We start from the raw sequence: 26029 nt of genomic DNA, 5'->3' as shown, positions 1-26029 counted from the left end.
CATCAGTGGTGGGTAAATTAATGGAAAGTATTCTTAGAGATAGTATTAATAATTATCTGGATAGACAGGATCTGATTAGGAGTAGCCAGCATGGATTTGTGCGTGGAAGGTCATGTTTGACAAACCTTATTGAATTTTTTGAAGAAGTTACGAGGAATGTTGATGAGGGTAAGGCAGTGGATGTAGTCTATATGGACTTCAACAAAGCCTTTGACAAAGTTCCACATGGAAGGTTAGTTAAGAAGGTTCAGTCGTTAGGTATTAATGCTGGAGTAATAAAATGGATTCAACAGTGGCTAGATGGGAGATGCCAGAGAGTAGTGGTGGATATCGGGATGGAGGCCAGTGACTAGCGGGGTGCCTCAGGGATCTGTTTTGGGCCCAATGTTGTTTGTAATATACATAAATGATCTGGAAGATGGGGTGGTAAATTGGATTAGTAAGTATGCCGATGATACTAAGGTAGGAGGTGTTGTGGATAATGAGGTGGATTTTCAAAGCTTGCAGGGAGATTTATGCCGGTTAGAAGAATGGGCTGAACATTGGCAGATGGAGTTTAATGCTGAGAAGTATGAGGTTCTACATTTTGGCAGGAATAATCCAAATAGAACATACAGGGTAAATGGTAGAGCATTGAGGAATGCAGAGGAACAGAGGGATCTAGGAATAACAGTGCAAAGTTCCCTGAAGGTGGAGTCTCATGTAGATAGGGTGGTGAAGAAGGCTTTTGGAACACTGGCCTTTAAAAATCAAAGCATTGAGTACAGAAGTTGGGATGTAATGTTAAAATTGTACAAGGCATTGGTAAGGCCAAATTTAGAATATCGAGTGCAGTTCTGGTCACCGAATTATAGGAAAGATATCAATAAATTAGAGAGCGTGCAGAGACGATTTACTAGGATGTTACCTGGGTTTCAGCACTTAAGTTACAGAGAAAGGTTGAACAAGTTAGATCTCTATTTATTGGAGCGTAGAAGGTTGAGGTGGGATTTGATCGAGGTATTTAAAATTTTGAGAGGGATAGATAGAGTTGACATGAATAGGCTGTTTCCATTGAGAGTAGGGGAGATTCAAATGAGAGGACATGATTTGAGAGTTAGGGGGCAGAAGTTTAAGGGAAACACGAGGGGGTATTTCTTTACTCAGAGAGTGATAGCTGTGTGGAATGAGCTTCCTGTAGAAGTAGTAGAGGCCAGTTCAGTTGTGTCATTTAAGGTAAAATTGGATAGGTATATGGACAGGAAAGGAGTGGAGGGTTATGGGCTGAGTGCGGGTAGGTGGGACTAGGTGAGATTAAGAGTTCGGTACGGACTAGGAGGGCCAAGATGGCCTGTTTCCGTGCTGTGATTGTTATATGGTTAAAGGATATACTGGCAATGGAGTCAGAACTCAAAGGATTAATAAGGCAGAGAGGATCATCCTTTCATGAGCAGCTAATGAAATGAGGATATACTCTTTGGAGTATAGTTGGATGAGGGGCAATCTTATTGGAAAATGTAAGATCTGGTGTGGGGGGTGGGGACATAAGAGAGCAGATTTCAAGATGTGTCCATATGGGAGAACCTTGAAGGAAGAAACAAGTACAAGATTAGGAAGCAATTGTTTAAAACTGAGGTATGTAGGAACTCCTTTCAAAGACTAGGAATTCTTTACCCAATGGCTGTAGAGGCTAAATCATTAAGGATATTTAAAGAGCAAATGGATGAACTTTTGAATGAACAGGCAATTGAGGACAACAAGGAACTGGCACACAAGAGGAGATGAAATCTGAACGCGGAGCAGGTTTGAGGGACTGAATGCGTACTCCTGCTCCCCTTGCAGTTTTGGTCACCCATCTACAGGAAAGCTATCAATAAGAGTGAAAAAGCACAGAGGAAATTTACAGAATGTTGTTGAGACTTGTGAACCTAAGTTACAGGGAAAGTTGAATAGGTTAGGGACATTTTTTCCTGGAGTGAGTGAGAATGAAGTGAGATTTGAGAGAGGTACATGTACAAAATTATGTGGGGTATAAGTAGGGTAAATGCAAGCAGGATTTCTCCTTTGAGGTTGGGTGAGACTAGAACTAGAAGGGATAGGTTAAAGGTAAAAGGTGAAATATTTCTGGGGAACATGAGGGGAAACTTCATACAGGGTGGTGGGAGTGTGGAACAAGCTGTCAGCACAAGTGGTGGATGCCATTTCGATTTCACTGTTTAAGAGGTTCAGATTGGTGGCTGGATGGGAGAGGTGCAGAGGGTTGTGGTCCAAGCACAGATCGATGAAACGAGGCAGCTTAAATGGTTTGGCACAGACTGTATGATCTGAAAGGCCCTATTTTATTCTATAGGAACATCTGATGGCTTCGAGCCTGCACTTGGCTGAAATTTTGAAAAATGAGGGAGTATTGAAAAGCCCAGGATAGAGTGGATGCGGAGAGGACGTTTCCAGTAGTGGGAGAGTCTAGGACAAGAGGGCGCAGTCTCAAATCAGGATGTCCACTTAGAACAGAGATATTTCTTTGGCCAGAGGGTGGTGAATCTGTGCGATTTATTGCCATGGATGACTGTTGGGACGAAGTTATTGGTTATATTTTAAATGAAGATTGTGCATCTTATTCTAAGAGTATGAATATTTTATAAGTATGGTACCCAGCGGCCCTTTTTTCCTTTGCCTGTAACTCCCCCATCCACCCACCCTTTGATGTATAGCAGTAGAAATTACTCCTATTTGATTTCAAGGATCTCACATTCAGTGAATGCACACTGAAAGGAGCTTTAACAAGAAAGCATCATCAAGTGTGGTAACAAAGCCTTTTGCTGTTGAACAGCCTGAACCCTCTGGGGTCCTGCAGCTGAAGAAGATGGCCTATACATGTATCTGACACTTGGTTGTCATCCAGGATTTGCACTGGGCTTTGTCAGTGTAATCTGTCTCAGCCACCTTTCAAAGATTATTTCCACTGAGGGTGTGTGCACTGTGATATATCCTGTCCTGTTTGGGCAGATGTTTAGTATCCTGTAACACTGTACAAAGAAGAGCAGGTGAATACTCATGTCCCAGGCAACTTTTCTTATTGGGGAACATCTGCCCTTTTATCCTGTCCTTGGTGCTAACAGATAGGTTAACAGATTTGGTTATATGATAGTGTGAGAAAATGTTGAGATGTTTAGGTGGCATTTGAAGGATAGAATCAATTAAACTAATGGGACAGTTTTTGTCTCCTTTGCAGAGTAGCCAACGTTGGACTCTCTTAGGAATCCTAAAGGTTTTCATTCAACTTACTGACAACTGGAGCAGGGATGAGGAAGGTGGGTTGGATTTTGTTTACACCAGAGTTTCATGGATGAGTGAATCCACAGTACTGCTGCAGAAAAAGAACAAAATCATGATGTATGTGAGTGATGATAAACTTGTTTCTGATACGAGTCTCTATTGTAGACTGAAAGTGGGAAGCCGCAGCAATGGTCCACACCCTTTTTGCCAGCTGGTGTACAGCTCTGACCTCCATGTGATCATACTGAGTAGCTGCTCTGGTCACTGTGGCTTACCCAACTTCAGCTCTCATGGAAAGCCACCTGCGTCAATTTAATGCTAGGGGTACGTCAGGGGAGTGCAGGGATTTGTTCTGGTCCTTTAGGCAACAGTATAAGGACAGAAGCTCAGGTTGATTTTTAAGGGGAGTGGGTAGGTTCCTGTGTGGGTTCGGACAGGAAGACTAACAGCATAATTTGCTTCTACCTAATTCTGTCCAGGGTCTCAATCCAAAATCTTTCCCCCAACAGTTGTTGCTCAACATAGTTCCTCCGGATTACAGTAGGATCTGCAGTCCCTTGTGTCTGTAAAATCTTGTTTGCTCTTGTCTTATAAAGACGTTCTTCTCCAAGTTTCTCTGTTACTGAAAGCCTTATTTCTTTCTTTTCCAGTTTTGAGATCTATAACATTAACTAAACTTCACTTTCCACAGACACTGTATGATCTGCTCAATGTTTCCAGTGGTTTGATTTTTTTATTTCAGATTTATCCCATATGGAATTTTCACTTTTAACTAACACCTGTAGTTGTTGCTGGGAGAAAGTAGAGACAATGTGTCTGAATGTAGAGGTAACTCGTAAGGAACAAGCAGCATGTGGTCTAGGGGTGTGATTCTCACTTGAGGGATAAAATGTTCAGCAGTGCAAGGTCCTGGGTTCGAATCCCAGATGAGTTCTCTGTTTGAGGACAGCACGTAGGTGTAGGGTTTAAGTCAAATCAAGTCAACTTTTATTGTCATTTCGACCATAACTGCTGGTACAGTGCATAGTAAAAATGAGACAACGATTTTCAGGACCATGGTTTACATGACAGTACAAAAACTAGACTGAACTACATAATAAAAAAAAACACAGAGAAAGCTACACTGGACTACAGACCTACACTGGACTGCATAAAGTGTACGAAAACAGTACTGGCATTACAATAAATAATAAACAGGACAGTAGGGCAAGGTGTCAGTCCAGGCTTTGGGTATTGAGGAGTCTGATAGCTTGGGGGAAGAAACTGTTTATATAGTCTGGTCGTAAGAGCCCGAATGCTTTGGAGCCTTTTCCCAGACGGCAGGAGGGAGAAGAGATTGTATGACGGGTGCATGGGGTCCTTATTAATACTGTTTACTTTGCGGATGCAGCATGTAGAGTAAATGTCTGTGATGGCGGGAAGAGAGACCCCGATGATCTTCTCAGCTGACCTCACTATCCGCTGCAGGGTCTTGAAATCTGAGATGGTACAATTTCCGAACCAGGCAGTGATGCAGTTGCTCAGGACACTCTCAATACAACCCCTGTAGAATGTGATGAGGATGGGGGGTGGGAGATGGACTTTCCTCAGCCTTCGCAAAAAGTAGAGATGCTGCTGGGCTTTCTTTGCTATGGAGCTGGTATTGAAGGACTAGGTGAGATTCTCCGTCAGGTGAACACCAAGAAATTTGGTGCTGTTTACGATCTCTACCAAGGAGCCATCGATGTTCAGCGGGGAGTGATCGCTTCGTGCCGTCCTGATGTCAACTACCATCTCTTTTGTTTTGTTCACATTAAGAGACAGGTTGTTGGCTCTGCACCAGTCCGTTAGCCGCTATACCTCCTCTCTGTAAGCTGACTCGTCGTTCTTGCTGCTGAGACCCACCATGATGGTGTCATCAGCGAACTTGATGATCTGGTTCGAGCTGTGTGTTGCAGCACAGTTGTGGGTCAGCAGAGTGAACAGCAGTGGACTGAGCACGCAACACTATTGTAACTAATGTAACACTATCAAGGTACCAACAACATGGGTTCAGTTCTCCTGCTGGATTGTGCATTCTCCCCATGCCCACGTAGGTTTCCTCCCACATTTTAAAGACAAAATTAGTCACATGTATAATTGGGGTTGTGGGTTTGTGGGGGCTGAAAGGGCCTTTTTACTGAGTTGAATTTATAAATTAAGAAAACAGAAATGTGGAAAATGGGGCAATAATAAGTTGAGTTTAAAGAAAATAATCTGTGTTATTGGAGTTTGAGTAATGTCCTCAGTAAAGTTGCAAAGATTGTTATAGCATTGAGTGTGTTCCCAGCATCACTAGAGATAACTGCCAGGAGACCAAAGATCAAGGAATAAACTAGAGCAAACAAACCCTGAACTTGATAGTCCTATCACTGTGGTGAACCAAATAATATCAATGTTTGCTTTTCCCATGGAAATCTTCATAGAGTACTTACATTGGGTAGTTGTGTGCTGTAGTAGAAGCAGTTCTGGTAATGTCCTTTCGGAATAATGGTCACAGAGCAATGTCTGCCTTTCGTTTGACTTCAGAGTCAGCTATGGCAAGAGAAATTGGATTCTGAGCAGGTCCTGAAAAAAATACTATTTAGAAAAAAAAATAATCTTGCCAATTGTTCTATTCTGTTTGTAGTAAGATTTTAAAAGTTTGAAAGGAACTGCTCTTGGAATTTCTTGAATCTGCATTGACACAGAGTGGCCACTTTATTAGGTATTTCTTGTACCTAATTAAGTGGCCTTGACTGTTCATGGTCTTCTGCTGCTGTAACCCATACACTTCATGGTTCGACATGTGTTTTCAGAGATGCTGTTCTGCATACCACTGTTGTAACGTGTGGTTCTTTGAGTTACTGTTGACATTCTGTTAGCTTGAACCAGTCTGGACAGTCTCTTCCAACCTCTCATTAACAAGGGGCTTTTGCCCAGAGACCTGCCACTCACTGCATACTTTTGCTTTTCACACCATTCCCTGTAATTGTAGAGACTGTTGCGTGGGAAAATTTCAGGAGACCAGCAGTTTCTGAGATTCTCAAACCCCCCCCACCCCCAGTCCAACAATCATTCCATAGTCAAAATCACTTTGATTACATTTCTTCCTCATTCTAATGTTTGGACTGAACAACAATTGAACCTTTTGATCAAGTCATGTGCTTTTTTGCATTGAGTTGCTACTATGTGATTGGTTGATTAGATTTATGAGCAGGTGTCCAGGTTTACCTAGTAAAGTGACCACTGGGTTGTATATATTCCTTCTTGGCCCCACCATTTTTGAATTCACTCCACCCAGCGTGAGCTATCAGCTACATAATGCTTGAGCTCTTTAATTCTCTCACTGCTGCTGTCCTTTAAGACTCTCCTTAAACCCTCCTCTTCTGTCAAAGATTTTGCTCTTTTGTCCCAGTATTTCCTTTTGTGGTCAGTGTCAATTTTTGTTTGTCCAAGAAAGTGACTTGCTAGTTTTTTCAGAAATGAAAGGCATTGCATATTGGCATTAGTATATTATTGTCACAGGTACCAAGGTACAGTGAAAAGCTTTTGTGTGTGTCCAAGCCAGGTAGGTCATGCCACACAGAAGTACATTGAGATGGTAAGAAGAAAACAGAATACGGATTGTAGAAAATCACCAGGGAACAGAGAGCACTGAGCTTTTCTTTAAACATGAATAAGCAAACTTGTGGGTCATACACAGCATATAAAGTTATGAGGCCTATAGATAGGACAAGCAGACTTTTTTCACTGACAAGAACTAGAGGTCATAGGTTAAGGGTGAAAGGTGAAATTTTAAAGCAGGAATCTGAGGGGGAGCAACTTCTCAGAAAATGGTGTGATTGTGGAAAGAGCTGCCAGTGGAAGAGAAGCTTGGATAAGTATATGTATAGGAGGGGTGTGGAGTGCTTTGGTCCAGCTGTGGGCTGATGGAACTAGACAGAATAACAGTTGGGCATGTATTAGATGGGCTGAACTGCCCGCTTCAGTGCTGTTGTGCTTTAGGACTCTTACAGTATTGCATCTATTGAGATGGTGCAGAGCAGTTAAACAAAGTGCATGGACCATGTCAAGATTTTTTTGGAAAATTGAGAAGCCAGGATTTTGCAGCAGCAAAGAGGGTACTGGCTGGACAAGTACGGCTGCAAATCCATACTTTGGTCTTTTGTTTTTCTTTAATTCTGCTTCCTTCCTTGCAGATGAGAATCCCCTTTGTGCGTTTAAGGATCAACTGTGTGGCCTGGTATTCTCTGCACTGACTGACTCCAGTGCCCAGTTACAGACAGTGGGGACCAGCACTTTGGCAGTTCTGGGATTGCAGAAAGGTTCCGATTCTCACACTTTATTATCAGTATTTTCTGAATGAACTCCATCAAATCACATGTGTCCTGTTTTGTCAATTAATCTGTAAATAGTCGCTTGGCATCTCACTCGTGATCTCTTTTCCTTCCCTAGGACTGTTGTCTCCCTCTGACATAGAATTAAGCGTAGATCACTTGAACAGACTGATCCTTCAGGAAGACAACCCACAAGTTTGGTGAGTATATTTGGTTATTTATATTTAAAGAAAAGCTCTGTGCTCTCTGTTCCTTGGTGAAATTTTCCAAGTGACCAGTTATGAGCAACAGAAATATCTGGAATGAATGCAACTGTTGGACATATTTAGCAGATTAAACAGCATCAACTGGTGTTTCATCAGCTGCAGAAAGTGGTGGACACAGCCCAATCCATCACCAACAAAGTACTCCCCACCTTTGAGAATATTTTACGTGGAACACTGTCTCAAGAGAACAGCATCCATCATCAAAGACGACCACCATTTGGACATGCTCTCTTCTCAGTACCATCACTGGGCAGGAGGTACAGGAGCCTTAAGTCCCACACCATTAGGTTCAAGAAAGTTATTACCCTACAACCATCTGTCTTCTGAATTTTATTCACCATAATTCTTGAATTGATTATGCGACCTACAGACTCTTTCACTTGCAACTCTCACGGCTACCTGGACCATAACTCATCCCATCCTGCTACTTGTAAAAATGCCATCCCCTTCTCTCAGTTCCTCCATCTCTGCCACATCTGTTCTCAGGATGAGGCTTTTCACCCTAGAACAAAGGAGATTCCTCCTTTTTCAAAGGAAGGGCCTTCCTTTCCTCCACTATCAACCGCATCTCTTCCGTTTCACACACGTCTGCTCTTATCCCAGCCTCCGTATCCAGCACATGATTCTCCGAAACTTCTGCCACCTCCAATGGGATCCCACCACCAGGCACATTTTTCCCTCCTCCCCACTTTCTCTTTCTGCAAGAATCACTCCCTACGCAACTCCCTTGTCCATTTGTCCCTCCCCATTGATCTCTGTCCTGGTACTTATCCTTGCAAATGGAACAAGTGCCACACTTGCCCCTACACCACCTCCCTCAGTACCATTCAAGACCCTAAACAGTCTTTCCAGGTGAGGTGATACTTCACCTGTGAGTCTGTTGGGGGTAATTTATAATGTTCGGTGCTCCTGGAGTGGCCTCTTGTATATCAGTGAGACCCGACATAGATTGGGAGATTATCAAGCCATCAAGCATCCACACTCCCTCCGCTAGAACAAGCGGGATCTCCCAGTGGCCGCTCATTTTAATTCCGCTTTTTATTTCCATTCCAGTTTGTCCATCTATGGCCTCCTCCACTATTGTGATGAGGGCACAGTTAGGTTGGAGGAACAATACCTTATATTCCATTTGGGTAGCCTCTAATCTGATGCCATGAACATCGATTACTCAAACTTCTAGTAATTCCCCCTACCCTCTCCCCTCCCCTTCACCATTTCCCATCCCGTTTTCCCTCTCTCACCTTAACTCCTTACCTGCCCATCACCTCCCTCTGGTGCTCCTTCCCCCTTTTTCTTTCTTCCATGGCCTTCTGTCTCTTTCCCCAATCAACTTCCCTGCACTTGACTTCATACCTCCCCCTCCAGGTTTCACCTATCACCTGATGTTTCTCTCCCCACTCCCCCCACCTTTTAAATCTACTCTTCAGCTTTTTTTCTCCAGTTCTGCCAAAACATTTCAGCCTGAAACATTTACTGTACTTTTTTTCCATAGATGCTGTATATAACTCACTTTCAAGGACTCTTTACAACTCATGTTCTCAGTATTATTTTTTTTATTTCCAAGTTTTGGCTTTTGCACATTAGTTGCTTTGATTAGGTATAGTTTTTCATAAACTATATTGTATTTATTATTTTCCCTCTAATTGCATGCAAGAAGTGAATCTCGGGTAGCATAATGTTACATATACTTACTTTGATAATACATCTACTTTTACTTTGACAGTAGAGTGACTGGCCTGTGTTGTTAACTCCTCTCCATGTGAATGCTTCCTGACCTGCTAAGTATTTCAAGTGTTGTAGAGTCAGATTTCTAGCACCAACAATGTTTTGTTTATGGGCCTTTCTCTTAGGAAATATTTGGACTGCTAGAGTATTGTACCCACTCTTTGGTATGTGATCAGATTTTTCTTGAGTTAATTGCTCCTCAGGCAGAGGTGGGGAGATTCTGCATTGTGGTTTGAAGATGGCGCATAGTTGGGAAAACATCCTTGTTTTGATGCCAGTCAGTACAACTTTTGGGTTCTTACTATCAGTCACAGGACCTGAGAGTTTGAAAAAGGGCACTCAGATCTCTGTTCTGTCTAGTTACAGGAGTATATTGATTAATTTTATTTGATGACACATTCTTCCATGCTTCCTTAAAAAAAACACAAACTGCTCAGTGGGTCTTGCAGCATCTGTGGCAGGTCAATGTGAGGAGGAATTGTTAATGTTTTGGGTCATAACCCTACACTAGCACTGAAGCAGGATCTAGATTTGAAATACTGGTACCTCCTCTTTACCCTTCCTTCATTTCCTCACATATACAGCTTACACTACTGAATTCCTCCAGAAGTTTGTTTTTTGCCCCATATTCTTGCATATCTGCATTCTTGTTACTCTGCCGCATGTACTCCAACAATTGAACAGAAACTTGATGACATTCTCACAACTCATGATAAATATCTTATGAAGGCAGATCAAGTGGGCTAGGACTTCACTCTGGAGTGAAGGAGGATGCAAGGTGACTTCATAGAAGTGTACAAGATGATGAGAGGCATTGAATGAGAGGACAGCCAGAGATTTTTTCCCCAATGCAGAAAGGGAATACAATGGGAGCATAACTTTAAGTTGAGTGGATGAAAGAGCAGGAGGATGTCAGAGGTAAGTTTTTTACAAAGAGAGTGGCTGGGAAGTGCTGCCAGAGATGGTGGGAGAGGCAAATACATTAGGGACATTTAATAGACTCTTGGATAGGTGCTTGGATTAAAGAAAAATGGAGGGCTAAGTGTGAGGGAGGGGTTAGCTTAATCATAGAGTAGGTTTAAAGGTTAACACAATATCAAGGGGTGAAGGTCCTATACTGTGCTGTAATGTTCTGTGTTCCAATTAATTGTTTATTATTGGTTGTATGTCTCAGCAGCATCTTATGCTGGCTGAAATATTTGATCATGCTTCTGTGTGCTGCCTCAGAACATTTTGCTTTGTGGAAGGTGTCATAAAGATGTTGATTTTGGTTATTCTTTCTGTCCTCAGTGCTGCAGCGTTGGAAGCCTCGACTGCCATGTCTGCAATTCACCCTTCTGCCTTTATCTGCAAAATGGTCCCAGCACTGACAAGAGAGTTAAACACTGGTATATTCCTCCACTGTATTTAGTTTTTCATTATGCAGATTGAGCATTGCATAAATTCTATGAAAGTGTTGTGAACTATGCATTGTACAGAGCCCATTAGCAGAACAAGCATAATCAACCTTGTAGTAGATGGGATGATGTTGTATAGAGACAGGCCATTTTGCCAGCATTGTTATGCGAAACTCTCCCTGTTCTTTCTATAAGACCATAGAACAGGAGCAGGATTAGGCCACTGGCCCATTGAGCCTGCTGCACCATTTCATCATGACGGATTTATTTTCTCTCTCAATCCCATTCTCTTGTCTGCTCCCTTATAATCCCCTTACAAATCAAGAACTTCTCAACCTCTGCTTTAAATTCACCCAATGACATGGCCTCTATAGACATCTGTAGCAACAAATTCCACAGATTCACCACCCTCTGTTGAAAGAAATTCCTCCTCATCTCTGTTTTAAATTGACTGCTTGTATTCTGACTTCCCTACTGTTGGAAACATCCTCTTCACATCCTTTCAATAGGTTTCAATGAGAGATTCCCCCCCCCCAAATCTTCTTAACTCTAGTGAGTACAGTCTCAGGACCATCAAATGTTCCTCATACATTATTGCTGTCGTTCCTGATATTCTCATGAATCTCCTCTGGACTTTCTCTTGTACTGACTAAGATTAAGCACCTTAATCTTGCTTCCAATGGCTCCCTCTAAGATTGCCTTGTAGCTGTGATTTTAAAGAGCTTCCATAAGCATAAATCTGACTTTTGGAGATATCATTTGAGGGACAAGCTAACTGTGAATATTTCAGTCATAGTTGCTTTGACATTACAGGGCCAGTAGAAGTGAAGGATGGCATGGTACTTCCTGCAGAGTCTGAGAACATACTGCATCAGCGCCCTATCCAGGCTCTGGCTGCTATCTCCACTCATCTCAGTATAATGCAGAAAACTATCCCAGTCCTGCTGAGCTATCTGACCGATTTACAGAAAGGTGAGTCTCAAGGAGCATCTTATCCACACTCGCCCCGCATATCTCCTTTGAACTTACCCCTCATATTAAATGCATGCCCGATGGTATTAGACATTTCAATTCTGAAGAAAAATATTACCAGCTGTCTACTCTAACTGTGCGTCTCACGTTCCTGTTAACCTCATTTCAGGTCTCTCGTAGGCCTCTGTCACTCCAGGGGAAACAACCCAAGCCTGTCCAACTGAAACTGAAATAATTTGTGAGGCTATGGTAGAAATATTATTATGTTAGGGAGTCATGGTGATGTAATGCTTAGCACTCTACTATTACAGCATCATTGACACGTTCAATTCTGCTGCTTCTGTAAGGAGTTTATACGATGTCCTGTGACTGCATGGATTTCCTTTAAGTGCTCTATTTCCCCACATTCCAAAGCCAGTTGGTAGGTTAATTGGTCATATAGGTGTAATTGGGTGGCATGGCTTGTTGGGCTGGAAGGGCCTGTTATTAGGCTGTATCTCTAAATTTAAAAAATAAAATGTTGTCTACTGTGATAATGAGTGATAAATTTGAACTGCTTTGCCTCATTCATCCAGTGGGGCAGCATCTTAAGATAAGGAGTTCAGTTTATTTTGGGGAGAAGGGAGAGGTTATCTTGTGATCTACTGGGGTAAGAATTGCTAGCTACAGCTCAAAAGTGTGGTGTCTTGAAATCACCCCCCACCCCCTGGTAATGAGATACCTAATGCTGGCCTCTTCTCTTGCAGAGAATGCAAACTCCAAGAGCGAGGTAGCCATCATGATCTGTCAGAGTCTGCAGCAAGTGGCGGAACGGTGCAAGGATATCAGTGAAAGCAGTCAGTATTTTCACCAAACAGTTATTCCATGTCTGCTAGGACTGGCAGTCCGAGCATCGATCCAAGGTAAGCATCATCTCCAGCCTCACCCTGATGAGTAGCGTGGCACAGCTCACTTCAACTCTTCTGGACAAGAGGAGGAGCCATTTACTTTTCGGATGTAAGTGCTCCAATTGTTTCTGATGTTAAATACCAATGTTAAAGCTGCGGCTGAATATGCAGTATGCTTCTGGAGCAAGATCACAACCGGCTGGAGGAACTTAGCCGGTCAGGTCAAAGTCAAAGTAAATTTATTATCGAACTACGTATATGTCACCATAAACTGACTTGAGATTCATTTTTTTGTAGGCATTAATAAATAAATACAATTGAATTTATGAAATAAACTGTTCATAAATAAACACTGACAAACAACCAATATGTAAAAGAAGGTAAATTGTGCAATATATAAATAATACCCAGAACTTGGGTTGTAAAGAGTCCTTGAAAGTGAGTCTGTACGGATTGTGAAATCAGGTCAGAATAAGATGAGTGAAGTTATCTATGCGGCTCAGGAGCCTGGTGGTTGGAGGTAATAACTGTTCCTGAATTGCAGTTGTGAATGTAAAGTGTCGGTTAGCATTTTGGGCTGGGACTCTGCATTAGGACTGATGCATCAAACATCCCTTTGCCTCTTCAAATGCTGCTTGACCTGTTGAGTTCCTCCAATGGTTTATTTTTTTTCCTCCAGATTCCAGTATCTGCAGTCTCTTGTGTCTGCAGCATATTTCTCATTGTTTCCATTGGCACAGGATGAGGCTAATCAAAGTGCTGGCTTTCTGACAGCAATGTCCTCTTAGATGTTTTATTTTCAATTATTTAGTTATTCAGTTTCCTTTCAAAGTTATTATTTGTCAAGTGAGAATGTCAGTTTGCCGAGGTTCATAGAACTTGGTTGTCGTGCATGTACCTGAGGTGAACCTTATCAGTCCCAAACAATCCACTGGATAAATCCAGCAGGTCAACCAGCATCTCCGTGAGTGGGAGGGAAAAAATTGTCAATGTTTTGGATTGAAGCCCTCCATCACTATCTACACACCTCAATTTTAAACGAAAGGCAAGTAATCTTGCAGCTTTGTTCCCACATTTGAGATTCTTCTTCCATGTAGAAACATCTGGAAATATTTCTTATCATTCCCCCCCCCCCCACCCCGTAGATCTTTCCATAAGCTCATGCCTCTTTCCTCTAAACTCGAGAGAATATAGATTTAATTTCTTCTGCCGCTCTCAGTTGGAAAACTCTGAGCCTAAGAATGAACTTTGAGAGTCTCTTGAATTGTCTTCTTTCGTAAATAAAGGGTCGGAACTGCACGGTACTCCAGGTGTGGTATTGTATAATTTTAACTCGCCAGTTTCTAAGTGTTTTTGCAATGAAGGCCAATATGCCATAATAATTTGCTGTATTTCCTGCTAACATTTTGTGATTAGTGCACAAGACAGTACTTCGCTCATATGCAGTGTTTCATTATTGAGATAATAGTCTGCCTTCAGATTCCTCCCACTAAAGTGCATATCCTCAGACATCCCCACAATAACTTCCACTGTCTGAGTTTTCACTCACCCACTCAAGCTGTTGCGGAGTGACTGACTGTGAATTGAACTTTTAAAGAAAGGTCAGCTTTATTTGTCATGTACATCGCAACGTATGGTGAAAAGCATCATTTGAGTCAACAACCAACACAGTCCGAGGATGTTGTGTGTACTGGAGGTGTTAGGGTTAGGATGTCCACAGCTCACTAACCCTGACCTATACATCTCAGGAATGTGGGAGGAAACCTATTGTGTCTTGAGGGGAATGTACTAATTCCTTGCAGACAGCAGTGGGAATTGAACCCAGATCACTGGTTCTGTAAAGCATTCTCTAACCACTACGCTACCCTGCTGCTCTTAAGTTTGGATTTTCCTAGCTCCCTAATTTTTCTGCCTTGCCTCAGCCTTAAATAATGCATACTGTCTGACAGGGCAACACTCTGTAATGTCACTGGCAGAAGTAGCTCTCTCGGTCTCAATCAGGTACTTTCAGTACAGCAACATTGCTGAATGGAGGAGCCAGGTTGACTAGAAATGGAAATCAAATCATCACTGAGCCAGATTCTCTCTTTCCACCCCACCCCCCCCCCATCCCACCCCCACCTTGCTTCCACAATACGAAAAGTTTTTAGTACTGCACCTTGGATGAGGGGGTGTGATGCCAACATCATAGCCAGTGTATTTGAGACAGAAATTAGTAAACATTTCCTCATGCAAAAAGTTGGTGAATTGTAGAATCCTTTCCCACAGAAAGTAACTGATACAGGAGCTCAGATTCTGCCAGACAATTGCATTAAAGATTTAATGCATAGGTGAAAGGATGCAGTTGAGTTGCAGATCAGTCTTGAGACTACTAATGGAGTCCACTGCTTGGGGCATTGCCTACCTTCCTCCTGTCATTCCTCCTGTCACAGTCATTGATTGTGACCATGTGTCAGAAGTGTACTGGAACTGTGTATCCCACTCACACCATACATGCACAAAGGCATTTGGCCTGTCACTGATCCTAGGGGCCTGGGTGGGGTTGTCTCTTACAAAGTGGGTATCCAAGAATTCGGACTACATTATTGGGTGGTATGTTAAGTGGTGATCTGGGCTGGTATTGTGGAGGGCGAAAGGGAATCTCATTAACAAGAAAGTGAAATGCAACACGTCAGACAACATCTCACCATTAAGGAGTGGCACGTGGCCTAGGAGTCCGTGTAATACTTTACAGTACCAGCGATAGGGGTTTGATTCTCATGGCTGTCTGTAAGTAGTTTGCACCTTCTTCCTGTGGCATGAGGGTATTCTCCAGGTGCTCCAGTTACCTCCCATATTCCAAAAAAGACATATGGTTAGGTTTAATAAGTTGTAGACATGCTATGCTGGCTCTGGAAGCATGGTGAAACTTTGAGGCTGCTCCCAGCACAATCTTCGGGCATGAGTTGGCCATTGACACAAAATGATGCATTTCACTGTATGTTTCATTGCTTCAATGTATACGTGGAGAGTAACACAGTTACCATTTCATGTCAATGCCCTTTCATTGGAGCTAAATGTTTCTCAACTTTCTCTACCTCTAATGAATTGATCTGTTTGGTTAACTGTCTTTTTATCTTCTAATCCTGCCTGACAAGTTGAATGTCTCTTTTCTGTTCTTACTTCAGAATTGTAGGATCTACGGTCATTTGTTTTAGTTGATTTGTTGCTCTGGTAATTTATATACTTAGTCACATCTTCAGTGTAATGAGGAGAAGGTTTAAATGTTAAGTTCACTTTGAAACAGACAGATCAATAATTTGACTCCAACCCAAATGGATTAATGGCTCATTGATGTGTGTAAATCTGGCCTTCACCCCAAAGTACACTTCCTCTGTTCTTATTATTCTGTGATAACAAATTAGCCATGCAGATGTTAACAATGGATGCATCGTCCCAGCAGGTGCTTCCAAACAGCACTATCTGACTTGTTTCTGGTGATATACTAGACCTTAGATTTCCCTTTTTCATAAATGTGGGTTTAATTCTGAGCTTTTGTCATAGTGGGGTTATTTACAACAAAACTGAAGAAACGTGGGCATTATTCATTGTAATTTTTTTCCTGAAGCTTCTGCTGTAGGGTTTGACTCTGAAATTCCACTTGGGATCCTGTGTGAAGAAAAGGTAATCACTGCAGTGGGGACAGTGATCAGCACTGCCTACAGTCACAGACACACAGAGTAAGTTTTCACTATTTCTACTTGATGGCCAGGTAAACAGTCAGTCAACCTCACCCTATAATCTCAGCTCCCTTTCCACCCCATCCCTTTCTTAGACCTGGGAGAGGTGAAAAGTCCAATAGAGGAAAATGTTCTGAAGATAATTCATCTGATTCCCTTCAATGACTGAAACCAGTCCAATGCATGTGGACCAGGTGCTATTAGTAAAGATGTTACCTTTGTCTAAAATTAATTCTGCCCAAATGAAAACTTAGTCAAAAGCACCCTTTATTTATCTGAATATGAATTGTAAATCTATAACAGCTTTTCTTTTCTTGGGCTCTGTTTATTATTAGTGACGCTACCGAACTTGATGCAAAAACAATTACAGATGAAAGCGGGCAGTTTGTTGTGTAAGATAGTCATCGTCTTTTCGTTGCTGACTATCCCATAGTAGTGAATGATGAAGGGCAGCTGGTTTTAGTGTCCTGGCCAATATTCCATGAGGTAGTTCAGTGTTTGTTTTGGACCCAGTAAAGTTGAAAGGAATGTAATGTAATTCTAAGACAGGTCAGTATTAAATTTGAAGATGAAGAATATTAGTTTTATTCTTCACTTGTACATTGAAGCAAACAGTGAAGCGAGTTGCTTGTATTAACTGCCAACACTGTCCAAAGATGTGCTGGGAGAAGCCCGCAAGCGTCACCACGCACTCCAGTTTATTAATTAATTATTTATCGGGCTACAGTGCAAATAGGATCTTCCACCACCCAGCAACCCCTAATTTAATCCTAGCCTAATCACAGGACAGTTTACAATGAACAATTAAGCTATCAACTAATACATCTTTAAACTGGACCACCTGGAAGAAACCCACGTGGTTAACGGGGAAAATGTACAAACTCTTTACAGGCGGCAGCAAGTATTGAGCATGGGCCGCTAGTGCTGTAAAGTGTTGTTCTAACCACTACAGAACCGTGCTGCCCTCATGCTTGTTGAAGGGCTGTCTTGCCAGTTGTATTCGCGGCCGAACAGGTGTTTGCATTGCCTTTCCCCATTCGGTGTAACGCAGGCAATGACAAATTTTGCATTTTGTATAAACAATGAGAGGAAGGTCTGCAGCCCTTGAACACGTACATTTGTTTTTTTTCCTCTCTGTTGAAACTAGGCTGAAACAGCTGGTTCCTTTCCAGTTCCTTCCCTCCAACAGAAACAATTATCCTCCACTTCCTGTCCTTCAGTTTAGTACAAGCTGCAGCTTCCTCCTTTTAAAACACTAAACAGTCCTCTTCTTCTGCACTGGCTGTCTCATTAGTAACTGGGTGTAGTCCATTCAGTAGCATGTTCCCTAATCTTTTTTTAGAATCAGGTTCAGGTTTTTGTCTTTGATGTGTCATGAAATTTGTTATTTTGTGGCAGCAGTACAGCGCAATACATAAAAGTTTCTATAAATTACAATAAGAAATACAGTCAGCCCTTCTTATTTGCGGGGGATTGGTTCTGAGACCCCCCCGCGGATACCAAAAAACGCGGATGCTCAAGTCCCTTATTTAACCTGTCTCATTGTGGTGGGCATTAGGACCTGGTGCAGCTGTGAATCCACGGTGTTTCTGTTCACGATTGAAAATAAGGTGGAAGTAATAAAGCGATTGAAAAGAGGTAAAATGCCATCGGTCATTGGAAAAGCGATAGGCTACAGTCGGTCAACGATCAGAACATTTTTAATGGAGTATGTGAAAGGCCCTGCCCCAATGAAAGCAACAATTATTACTAAGCAATGCAGTGGTTTAATTATTGAAATATGTATGTTTAAGTGTTTTATATGCATAGAAGGGTAAAATATATACTATATACTAATAAAAACGTTTTAATGACGCTAAATAATTCCGGATGTACCTGTTCCGACTTCAAATCTGGCTTAAAGACGGACTCAGGAATGGAACTCGTTCATAACCCGGGGAATGTCTGTACTTTTAAGTCATTTCTAGATTACTTATAATACCTAATATGATGTAAATGCTGTGTAAATAGTTGTTATTCTATATTGTTTAGGGAATAATGACAAGAAAAAATAGTCTGTACATGCTCAAACAATCAGTGCTGGAGAGAGAACTTCTGGGTTTTCTGGATCCCTGATTGGTTGAATCCACGCATGTGGAATCAGTGGATAAGGAGGGCTGACTGTACTTTTTAAAAAAAGTAGGCCAAAAAGAGAGCAAAAGTAGTGAAGTAGTGTTTGTGGACCATTCAGAAATCTAATGGCGGAAGGGAAAAAGCCGTTCCTAAAATACTGAGTGTGTCTTCAGACTTCTGTACTTGTGAGGGAAGATGAAGGTTCTTGACCTGAACTGTTGACTGGCCATTTCTCTCCATAGATGCTCTCTGACCTGCTGAGTTCCACCAGAATCTTGTGTGTTACTTCAGTCTTTTGTGTCTTCATAATGCTAGCTCGAGATGACACAACAACCCATCTCTCTGTGTTTGAGCAATGCTGCACAATAAGTACCAGCCTTACCAGTGATTGTCATATTCAAATAGTGTGTGTTTTATAGAAAAGCATAACTTTTTTTATGAAACAAGAGACTTGGCAGATGCTAAAAGTCTTGAGCAACACACACAAAATGTTGGAGGAACTCAGCAAGTCAGGCTACATCTATGGAAAAGAGTAAACAGTTGACTGTAATCCTAATGAAGGGTCTCAATCTGAAATGTTGACTATATTATTACCTTAATTCTATCATAAGACATAGAAGCAGAATTTGGCCATTCAACACATTGAGTCTGCTCTGCAATCATTCAATGTTTGCATTATTGTTTTTTGATGACTTAATGCAGTGCTGACATGCAAGGTTTAAAAAAACATTTTCCTTTCTTGCTTGACCCTACCTCAGACTAGTTTCCAGGACAGTCTCACAGGTTGTTGCCTTGTTCCTTGATGGGAATGATTCCTTCCTGCCTGAAGATAACCGTCCTGGAAAGTTCCATCCTTTTCACGTGAGTACCTCTGGCTTTTCTCAATAATTATTATCTCAATAATGGTCAGGTTGCCCATGGATGTTGCATACTAGCTGTCTGTACGCAGGCCCGGGCAGTACGATATGGAGAGCAAACTGTTGCCCTTGTGTGTTCCCCTCTCCATGCAGCTGATGAATCCAAAGGAACGGCAGAAATCGATATAGTTCAGCCCTCACAACATCACAGGAGTTGCCAGTCAGTGTTGAATTCAATGTAGGATTGCCATAGGGGCTCCAACTCCAGATTTTTCTTTGAGGGTTTTCTCCTGAAGTCTTCCCCGTGTGTGCGTCTAGCTGCAAGGCCAGTGGATGTTTGAGATCAGAGTTTTCCTTCTAGATGAGCCACCAATCATGGCTGATAAGCCCCATTTGCCCAGAGCGATTGGTTTTTAGCCCCAGTACCCCGCCGTTGAAATGGTTCTGCCACGTGATGACCAGGAGCTGGACTTCATTGTCAGAGGCTATTTGAGATGCATGCCATTGGGTGTATTTAACAGGTGGCAAATCCCCACTACCTCCTCTCTTCCCCTCCTCAGCTATGACTACCATTAATTATGGGGAGTTATTTAATGGTAAGAAGATATTCATCTCCTTCAGTCCACAATGTTGTGCTGTCCTTTTAATCTACTCTAAGATCGATCTAACTCTTCCCTCCTACGTTTTCCATTTTTTGGCATCCATTTGCCTATTTAAAAGTTTCTTAAATGCCCCTAATGTAGTTGCCTCTTGTACATTCTTGTTCCATATCCATGATGTATTTACCAATTTCTGTGTTGAAAGTTTTGTTTGTTTTTCACCTTTTTAAACCCTTTTTTTGTGGTTTCCATTTCCACTGCCTTTTGTATAAGGACATAACAAGTAGGGAATAGGATGGTGCTCCACAGCCATCCACAGGAGAGAATGCCAAATACCAGGATTTTCTTTTCTCCTGGTAAAAAAGAAAATTACTCTTTGTCCCAGTAGTAAATAGTCTACTTTTTTTATTCTGAAACTACCCCCACCCCCACCCCTTGTCCTGGGTTCTGCAGTCAAAGGTTACAGTCTCCTTACCTGTAGTTTTTAATTATTCTTTGACTATTTGTGAGATTTGATGAAATGGCCTAACAGTTTTCTGAACTTCAGATAATACAATGCCTGGTCTCCCCTCTTCGATCAATCCTGCCATGGCAGGAACCAGGGATTCTTTTCACTCCTTGGTGGGTACTTCATTCCTCAAGTAAGATCAAAACTGTGTGCAAAGCTCTAAGTTCTTGCTAAGGTATGATTGCAATAAGGCTGCCAAAACCAAATAACCTTCCAAATACAGGCTAATTGTACTAGTTGCCCTCGTTTACTGCTTTTTAAGTTAAGCATAAAGACATAAAGCCCACGTACTAGCTTTCAATGTAACATTTACAAGCCCACCTTGGCTCCATTGAGCATTACTACTACCCAGTCTTCCATGATTAAAGATACTCTTCCTGAATATGCACCAAAGTGCGCAGATGACCATACATATTCCATATTACATTCCATCTGCAAAATCACCCACTCACTCATCTTATCCTTACGACAACCCACACCCCACCCACCCCTGACACCACCATCAAATTCAGGACAATAATCGAGCTGAGAGCTGTGACACTTGGACATCTCAGTTATATTGTTGACATACAGGCTCTTTGCCCATGATGTTGTACCAACCTTTTAACTTACTGTTGTCTTTCCTTTCCGTGCTTTGAGTCACATCAGGTGGCAGCCTCGCTGCTTCTTCAGCATTTTTGTCTGTTTTTTATGAGGTCGAGTTGCTAGCTTGATTGCTCAACCCAGCACGGACAGAAAGCATTCAAGGAGCAGGCCGGATTCGAACCTGAGACCACACGCCTCAAAGTCCAGTGCGGATGCAATTATACCACTGGCCAGCTGTTTCAACTTATTAATTCTTATTAACTTGTTAAGGATGTGATTTCAAGGTAATTGATGGCACATAATAAAACAGGCTAAAGTTAGTTTGGTTTCCTTAAGGGAAAATGTTGCCTGACAAATGTGTTGGATTTCTTTGAGAAATAACAAGCAGGATAGGCAAAGGAGAATCAGTGGTTGTTGTGTCCTTGGATTTTCAGAAGGCGTTTGACAAGGTGCAGCACATGAGGTTGCTTAACAAGCTAAGAGCCCATGATATTACAGGAAAGATACTAGCATGGATAGAGCATTGTTGATTTGTAGGTGGCAAAGAGTGGGAATCGAGAGCCTTTTCTAATCGGCTGCTGGTGTCTGGTGGTATTCCACAGGTGTGTGTTGGGAGCACTCTTTTTCACATTATATGGCAATGATTTAGATGACAGAAATTGGCTTTGTGGCCAAGTCCGTGGACGATATGAAAATAGGTGGAGGGGCAGGTAGTTTTGAGAAAGCAGAGAGGCTATAGAAAGACTTAGATAAAGGAAAATGGGCAAAGAAGTGGCAGATGACATACTAGGTTGGGAAGTGTGTGGTCATGCACTTTGGTAGAAGAAATAAAAGCCTAGACTATTTTCTAAATGGAGAGAAAATTCAAAAAATCTGAGCTGCAAAGGGACTTGGGAGTCCTTGTGCAGGGTCCACAAAGGCTAATTTGCAGGTTGAGTCAGTAGTGAGGCAGGGAAATGTGATGTTAGCATTCATTTTGAGAGGACTAGAATATAAAAGCAAGGATATAACGTTGAGGCTTTATAAAGCACTGGTGATGCCTCACTTAGATATAATGAGCAGTTATGGGCCCCTTATCTAAGAAAGGATGTGCTGACATTGGAGAGGGTTCAAAGGAGGTTCATAAAATGATTCCGGGATTGAAAGGCTTGTCTTATGAGGAGCGTTTGAAGGTTCTGGGCCTCTACTGGAATTCAAAAGAATGAGGGGTGACCTCATTGAAACATATCGAATGTTGAAAGGCCTCAGTAGTGATTGTGGAGAGGATGTTTCTTGCAGAGTCTAAGACTGGGGACACAACCTCAGAAGAGAGAGGTGTCCATTTTGAGTGGAGATTAGGAAGAAGTTCTTTAGCCAGAGAATGGTGAATCTGGAATTCATTGCCACTTTGGGTATATTTAAGGCAGAGGTTGATAGATTCTTGATTAGTCAGAGTACAAAGGGATACGGGGAGAAGACGGGAGATTGGGGCTGAGAGGGAAATGGATTAGTCATGCTGAAATGGCAGCACAGACTCGATGGGTTAAATGGCCTAATTCTGACCCCTCCATTTTTCTTTCATCCACATGCCTATCTGAAGTCTTTTCAATGTTTCAGCCACCTGGCAGAGCATTCTCTTTGTGTAAAATAAATAAAAGAAATATCTACCCTGACATCCCTCTATATTTCCTCCAATCACCTTAAAATTTTACCCTCACATTGACCATTTTGGCCCTGGGGAAGAAGTATCTTGTTGTCCACTCTATCCTTGCCTCTTATGCTCTTGTACACCTCTATCAAGTCATCTCCCTTTCCAAAGAAAAAAGCTCTTGTTTGCTTAGCCTTTCCTCATAAGATATGCTCTCTAATCCTGGTAAATCTCCTCTCCAAAGTTTCCTATAATGAGACGTGCAGAACTGAATACAATATTCCAAGTGTGATCTCAGCAGATTTAGCAATAGCACTTTCATCCAAAACATTCACACAAACTGTGAACTGCTGAGTACCCAATGCCAATCTCTTTGCATCACTGGTTACCTCTTTCCAATCAGAAAGACACTCTCCAGCTGGCTAATCGGAAACAATTTTCCATCCCTGAGCAGCAACTTCTTTTACATAGTGAGTAGTGGATGTGTGGAACAGCTGCCAGAGCTGGTGTTTGAAGCAGATACATTAGAGACATTTAAGAGATTCTTAGATAGGCTCATGGATGATGGGAAAGTGAGGAGCTGTGTGGGACTGGAGGTCTTAGAGTTGGTTAAGATATTGGCTCAACATTATGGGCCAAAGGGCCTGTACTGTTCTATGATTTAAAGGTCAGTCATGAGGAGAATGAATGTAAGGAGGCTATTATAGTATGTAGACAGGAGTAACCAAGGGAACAAAGAAATGGAAAATGGAGTGTATTGTGGAAATGTGTAGAATTATCTATTTAGGAAGGAAAATATTTAACATGCATACTACCAAAAGGATGAGAGTTTGTGGAGGTCTTGAAATATAGAGGGACCTGGATGTGCTAATGCAAAATTTGCAAAAAGCTAGCATGCAAGTCACTCAAAGAATATTAGTTTATTGGAAAAGGTAATGTATCCAAAAGTAGAGTTTGCTCTTTCAAGTGTTATGATGTGACTGCATTTGGAGTGGTGTATACAGTGCTGTTTGAGGAAGGATATACTGTAAGTGCATTGGAAAGGTTTATTATCCTGGTACTAGGAAGGGTTGCACAGTTTAAGCTTCTGTTGATTTCAGAAGAGTGGAGAAATAGCAATTGAATTGTCTAAAATCCTGAGGATTTTCTGATGGATGTTTGTGAGGGAATGTTCTGCATATGAGAAAATGCGGGAAGAGATGGATTACTATTTAAAAATAATGGATTGCCCATTTAAAACAGTTGGAGTAATTGTTTTTTCTCTCTCTGACAGTCATCGGTTTTTAAAACTGTTCCTCAAAGGAGGGTGGTAAAGGTGCCTCTGAATTTTTTAAGGCAGGTGGTACCTGCTGATAAGCAGTGGGATGGAAGATTACTATTGGTCAACAGAAATGCAGAGTTTGCAGTCAGATCTATTAAATTGCAGCACAGGCTGAGAAGCTTTATGATCTTGTGTTCATAGAGAATTGTAATGACCCACCACTGCTAAACCTCTGATTATTAAGGTAAAGAATGGAATTGTGAGAACAGCTAATGGAAGCTGTCCTCATAATTCATTTCTTTCATACCACTTTAGTAAATGTGTTGTATCACTTCAGTCGATTCAATATCCAGACTGGAACATGCACTACTCCAGAAAGAGTCTGACCTGCGTTTGCAATTAAAACCTAACTTTCTATTCAAGCTGTTTGGAATAAAGGCTATTCCTTACTGGACAGTGAAGGTGAACGGGTTTATTTCCAGGTTTTAAATCTTTTAACAGAAACTGCTTGGACTCACTGCGATAAGGGTCCAGTATAAGTGTATATGAGGGGCATAGATAGGATAGATAGTTTTTTCTTCAAGATGGAAATGTCAGCTACTGGAGTTCATAGATTTAAGGTAAGAGGGGGAAGTTTGAAGATTTATGGAGCAAATTCTTTATACAGAGAGAGACTGGTAGGTGCCAGGGAAGTGGTGAAGCAGCTATAATAGCAACATTTAAGACACAAGAACAAGCAGTGAAAAGAGGGATAAAGACTACATGCAGGCAGTTGGAATTACAGGTAGTCCCTGAGTTACGAACGTCCAACTTACAGACAACTCGTACTTACGAACCGAGGAAGGAGAATGCCATCTGTCATTTTAAGTCAGATTGCAATGCCGTCTGCCATTTTAAGTCGTTGCCGTTGACACTGTGTTGAGTGTTTAACTTTGTATTTGGCTTAAATTTTTCTTAGTAAGATTCATCCTGACCCTGCTTCCCCCCCCCCCCCCCATTCCAGTCAGCTGCGCAGTGAAATCAGCGCAGGGCTGGAGAATGGAAGTTCCTGAGTTCGATTTAGTGACAGACCACTCCCGTGCAGGGTCGATGTCGATTCAGTGACTCCCGTACCATCTGTGCCGGGTTGATGACGAGCGTTCAACTCGACCTCATAAAAAAAAAACTCTGCCACCTCCAGTTTGAATACCCATGTGGAATATTGTGGAGGATCAAATACTCAAACCCAGCACAGCCCCCACTTGTCCCATTTAACCTGTCGCAGTGTGGTGGAGTTTAGGACCCGGAGAATTCAGTGCGGTGGTCCTTAGGACCCAGCGGACCTTGCGAGCCGGTGCAGCTCGGGACCCACCGCCCGCAGTGTTTCTGTTCCATTGACGGGAAGCGATCATGATTGAAAATAAAGTGGAAGTAATAAAATGTTTGGAAAGAGGTGAAATGCCATCGGTCATTGGAAAAGTATTAGGCTACAGTCGGTCAATGATCGGAACAATTTTAAAGGATAACGGATAAAGTGAGAATAATGGAGCATGTGAAAGGCCCAGGCACGATGAAAGCTACAATTATTACTAAGCAACGCAGTGGTTTAATTATTGGAATACATGCGTTTCTTAATTGTTTTATATGCATAGAAAGGTAAAATATATACTATATACTAAGACAAACGTTTGACTAACTGACGCTAAATAATACTGGATGTACTTGTTCTGACTTAAGTACAAATCCGACTTAAAGACGGACTCAGGAACGGAACTTGTATGTAACCCGGGGACTGCCTGTAGTTTAAATTGGTATCATAGTTGGCACAGATATTATGGGCTGAGGGGGCCTGTCCCTGTTCAATATTGTTTTATGGTATATGTTGGATTCATTATCTTGTTTACAGCACTACCCTGAGGCGTTTCTGGGTATTGCAGGTGATG

At 41.9% G+C, this 26029-nt stretch overlaps 1 protein-coding gene across 2 annotated transcripts in view; it reads left to right on the top strand.

Annotated features, from left to right (window-relative positions):
- The window catches only part of mms19 (MMS19 homolog, cytosolic iron-sulfur assembly component), an 84169-nt gene that overhangs the window by 39746 nt on the left and 18394 nt on the right, over positions 1 to 26029 (top strand). The window contains exons 15-22 of one of the 2 annotated variants that reach the window (XM_059947133.1): positions 3194 to 3290; positions 7455 to 7580; positions 7711 to 7792; positions 10874 to 10971; positions 11794 to 11952; positions 12699 to 12854; positions 16447 to 16558; positions 19429 to 19531. In XM_059947133.1, the coding sequence (XP_059803116.1) occupies positions 3194 to 3290; positions 7455 to 7580; positions 7711 to 7792; positions 10874 to 10971; positions 11794 to 11952; positions 12699 to 12854; positions 16447 to 16558; positions 19429 to 19531 (933 nt within the window). The remainder of the gene's footprint in view (positions 1 to 3193; positions 3291 to 7454; positions 7581 to 7710; positions 7793 to 10873; positions 10972 to 11793; positions 11953 to 12698; positions 12855 to 16446; positions 16559 to 19428; positions 19532 to 26029) is intronic. The other variant, XM_059947135.1, reaches the window with a different exon arrangement.

This window comes from Hypanus sabinus, chromosome 22 (assembly GCF_030144855.1).
Source record: "Hypanus sabinus isolate sHypSab1 chromosome 22, sHypSab1.hap1, whole genome shotgun sequence".
Classification (NCBI taxonomy): domain Eukaryota; kingdom Metazoa; phylum Chordata; class Chondrichthyes; order Myliobatiformes; family Dasyatidae; genus Hypanus; species Hypanus sabinus.
This window is presented reverse-complemented; position numbering and strand designations above follow the sequence as displayed.